This window comes from Octopus sinensis, linkage group LG12 (assembly GCF_006345805.1).
Source record: "Octopus sinensis linkage group LG12, ASM634580v1, whole genome shotgun sequence".
NCBI classification, from domain to species: Eukaryota; Metazoa; Mollusca; class Cephalopoda; order Octopoda; family Octopodidae; genus Octopus; species Octopus sinensis.
In genome coordinates, this window is record NC_043008.1 from 5626650 (window position 1) to 5630206 (window position 3557).

Here is a 3557-nt window from a genome sequence, read left to right on the forward strand (position 1 = left end):
GGCTTTCTTGAGAAAATTCTGTAGTTTGTAAGATATTTTCTTCAATTTTGGTAATTTCAACCAATCAATGACGTCTATTGAGGTGAAAACATTATCTACCGTAAAGTTTTCTGGCGGTGAAATATGAAAATGTCCCTCGTTTAAGAAACAGATTGGGTTTATTTACATTTCTGAAGAAAAAAAAGATACCCTTCCCCCACCCTAACCCTAAAACAGATTGAAATGCAATAGATCGATATAAGGGTCATAATTATGGGTGGACACTAAAGAGGGAACGGTTTTGTTATCCAGCTCTGTTTACGAGTGACCCCTCAGTTTATGGCCACAGGGTATCTTTTTTCTCAAAAAACAGGGACATTTCCATATGACGTCGCCATAAAATGTTACGGCAGAAATCGTTTTCACCTAAATATACGTCATTGATTGGTTGAAATCGCCAAAATGCAAGAAATTAAAGACGAAATATCTTACAAACTATAGAATTTTCTCAATAAATCCAAGAGAAAAAGATGTTTTATAAACACATTCTAGCAGTATACGAAGTTTAAAATTTTTTAGTTACATAGGCGAAGGAGTGGCTGTGTGGTAAGTAGCTTGCTAAACAACCCACATGGTTCCGGTTTCAATCCCACTGCGTGCCACCTTGGGCAAGTGTCTTCTACTATAGCCTCGGGCCGACCGATGCCTTGTGAGTGGATTTGGTAGACGGAAACTGAAAGAAGCCTGTCGTATATATGTATATATATATATGTATGTGTTTGTGTGTCTGTGTTTGTCTCCCTAGCATTGCTTGACAACCGATGCTGGTGTGTTTACGTCCCCGTTACTTAGCGGTTCGGCAAAAGAGACCGATAGAATAAGTACTGGGCTTACAAAGAATAAGTCCCGGGGTCGATTTGCTCGACTCAAGGCGGTGCTCCAGCATGGCCGCAGTTAAATGACTGAAACAAGTAAAAGAGTAATAGAAATTATTTAAAAAAACTGCCGGTCAAAGCGAAAGATGCTTTACGTTTAAAAGAGGACGGGGTGTTTTGGTTTTTAAACAAGATTTTTACAGTGGGACAGAGAGAATCTGAAAATTAGAGATCTGCTCTGAATATATGCCGCTAAAAGCACAGGAAGACCAAAAATGGTGTTAGACCGAGCGATTAAACCTAGAATACGATTGAGGACGGCCGCAGCAGAAAAACAATTCCAGCAGCTTTTCTTGATGTAAAGTGAAAGAAGATAGTAAAAGGCGGAATTGTTCCGATTTTAGTGAAAAACGAAATTTGAACTGTGAACGCACGTTACTTGGTTTGTCATCACGTGGAAAGAAAATTTTAAAAAATGCTTTTATTAATCAGAAGATCATGTTCTTTGTTTTCATTGGGGAGAAATAAAAATTGTTGAGGATCTTTTCAAGTGATTAAATAATATTTTCGCCAGTTTTTCGATTTGTTTACGTTTTGTCGTATTTTAAGTAATATTTCTTCCTTGATAAACATCTCAATGAAAAGGATACAATAAATCATAAAAAAAATTTTTTTATTTCGTGTGTTACTTCATAATTATTTATATTTCCTTATAAACAGATAAAAATCAGAATTTTTAAATAAATTTAGTTTTACGAAACTACCGAAGATGTTTTGGCGGAAATGACCGAGGCCTTAATTAATTGCGGCGGTCGTCCAAGGTTCACATTTCATTGGAGATTTTTAGAGAAATTTCATTATTTTGGAGGAAATTACCGAGTTTGAAGAAGAGCTGAAGTGAAATTGCAATTGTCCTGGTGTGGACAGTGAGAGGAAAAGAATAGAAATGAAGAATAAGATTGATAATGTGAATCCTGTGATCTACCAGCGCAAATTGGATCGACATGTGCTCCCTGCCGAGGAAGACGAAAGCGTAATTGACGAAATCGATGTCCGGGAAATTTTCGATTTGGTCCGAAATATCAACGATCCTGAACATCCACTTACATTAGAAGAACTGAACGTCGTCGATGAAGATCACATTCAGATCGATAACAGCAGTAATCTGGTGACATTAGCCTTCACACCGACCATACCTCACTGTAGCATGGCCACACTAATTGGTCTTTCTATTCGTGTGAAGCTACTTCGCTCATTGCCAACCCGTTTTAAGGTGGACATTGCCATTGCCCCAGGCACACACAATTCAGAACAAGCGGTCAACAAACAATTGGCCGACAAAGAAAGGGTCGCCGCTGCTTTAGAGAACAGTCATTTGTTGTCCGTTGTTAACCAATGTCTCTCAACTAAATCAAAAACGTGACAAGGTTTCTGTGAATGGGACAAGAATTCTTGCGTGAATATGTATCAATCCGGCCTCTACAACCTCCTTTGTTGTTATGTAATATAAATTATTTTGTTTATTATATTCATTTGTATAACCATTACAAGTTTTCCTTCCAAACTTATTATTTGTCCATGTTTTTTGGTTTTTATTTCTTCACTGATTTTTCAGTCATTGGATTCTCGTGATTTTTCTGAAGCATCGACTTGGCGAGTTTAGTCAAGATGCAGTATTTATTACTTTAACCTGTTTCTTATTTTATTGTCCTCTACCAAAGCAATCTTTATAGTTGTCACGCGTGTTTATGACTAACTCCAGGAAACAATATATATGAAAGCCCAATGAAATAAGATATATTCCTGGTTTAACGAAAAAAAATAAAGTTCTTTTATTCTGGGTAATTCAGTTTACATGCGTAAAAAAAATAGTGAAGGGACAACTAATTTTGAGACATTGCATAACCAACAATAAACGGGTACTACTTAAGAAGAGTGGTCCCGGTGCGCGCACTCGCGTACTGGCGTAGTCGCGCTAGCTAGTCGTGACAAGTCGATCCTTTGTGTTTTTGTGTTTTATTTACTTTGTTTAAAAAAATTATTTACTTTGTGTAAAAAATATCTATTTTGTGTTTTATTTATTTTGCTATGTAGTCGTAGGATCGACTAGCTAGCGCGACTACATGAGTGCGCGCACCGGGACCAGTCTTCTCAAGTAGTACCCAATAAACGATTAAAAGGATATTGTACAGGGAAACATGGCTTTTGTCAAAGAATGAACGGTGACAGATGGATTCTTCTCTTTATAAAGCTTTGCAGTTCTACACTTTTCCGTCAATCATGTCACCTCGTGTAAAAAAAGACCACAGGGTGAATTACAATTTTCACAGGTGTAGTTAATCGACGCCGTGCCAACCACTGAAGAATGTTGTCTTGTGATTCTGCCAATTGAGAGAGGATTGCCTGACGATTGAGGATCTAAACTGCGGGGCCGCTGGTCTTCCACCTGCGATTTCGATCGATCTGCAAAATATCAGACAACATATTTTGGTGTATTTAGTTATTGTCCCTTCACTCTTTCCTTTTACTCACACAAACTGAACAATTTACCCCAGGGTGGGTAATTGTTCGGTTTAGGGATATTAAAAAAGTAAATGAAAATTAAGGGGGAGATAACTAGTAAAGGGACATGAATACTGGATATAGCAACCAAAAAGTGAACAAATCTTGTTCCTCTCAATGGAATTACACCATATGAATTCG

At 37.5% G+C, this 3557-nt stretch overlaps 1 protein-coding gene across 1 annotated transcript; it reads left to right on the plus strand.

The window, feature by feature from the left end:
* The first annotated feature begins 1615 nt into the window (after nt 1-1615).
* Nucleotides 1616-2422, plus strand: LOC115218060 (cytosolic iron-sulfur assembly component 2B-like). Its single transcript, XM_029787829.2, has one exon. The coding sequence runs from the start codon at nt 1801-1803 to the stop codon at nt 2275-2277; it is 477 nt and encodes a 158-aa protein (XP_029643689.1). The 5' UTR covers nt 1616-1800; the 3' UTR covers nt 2278-2422.
* Nucleotides 2423-3557: the final 1135 nt, after the last annotated feature.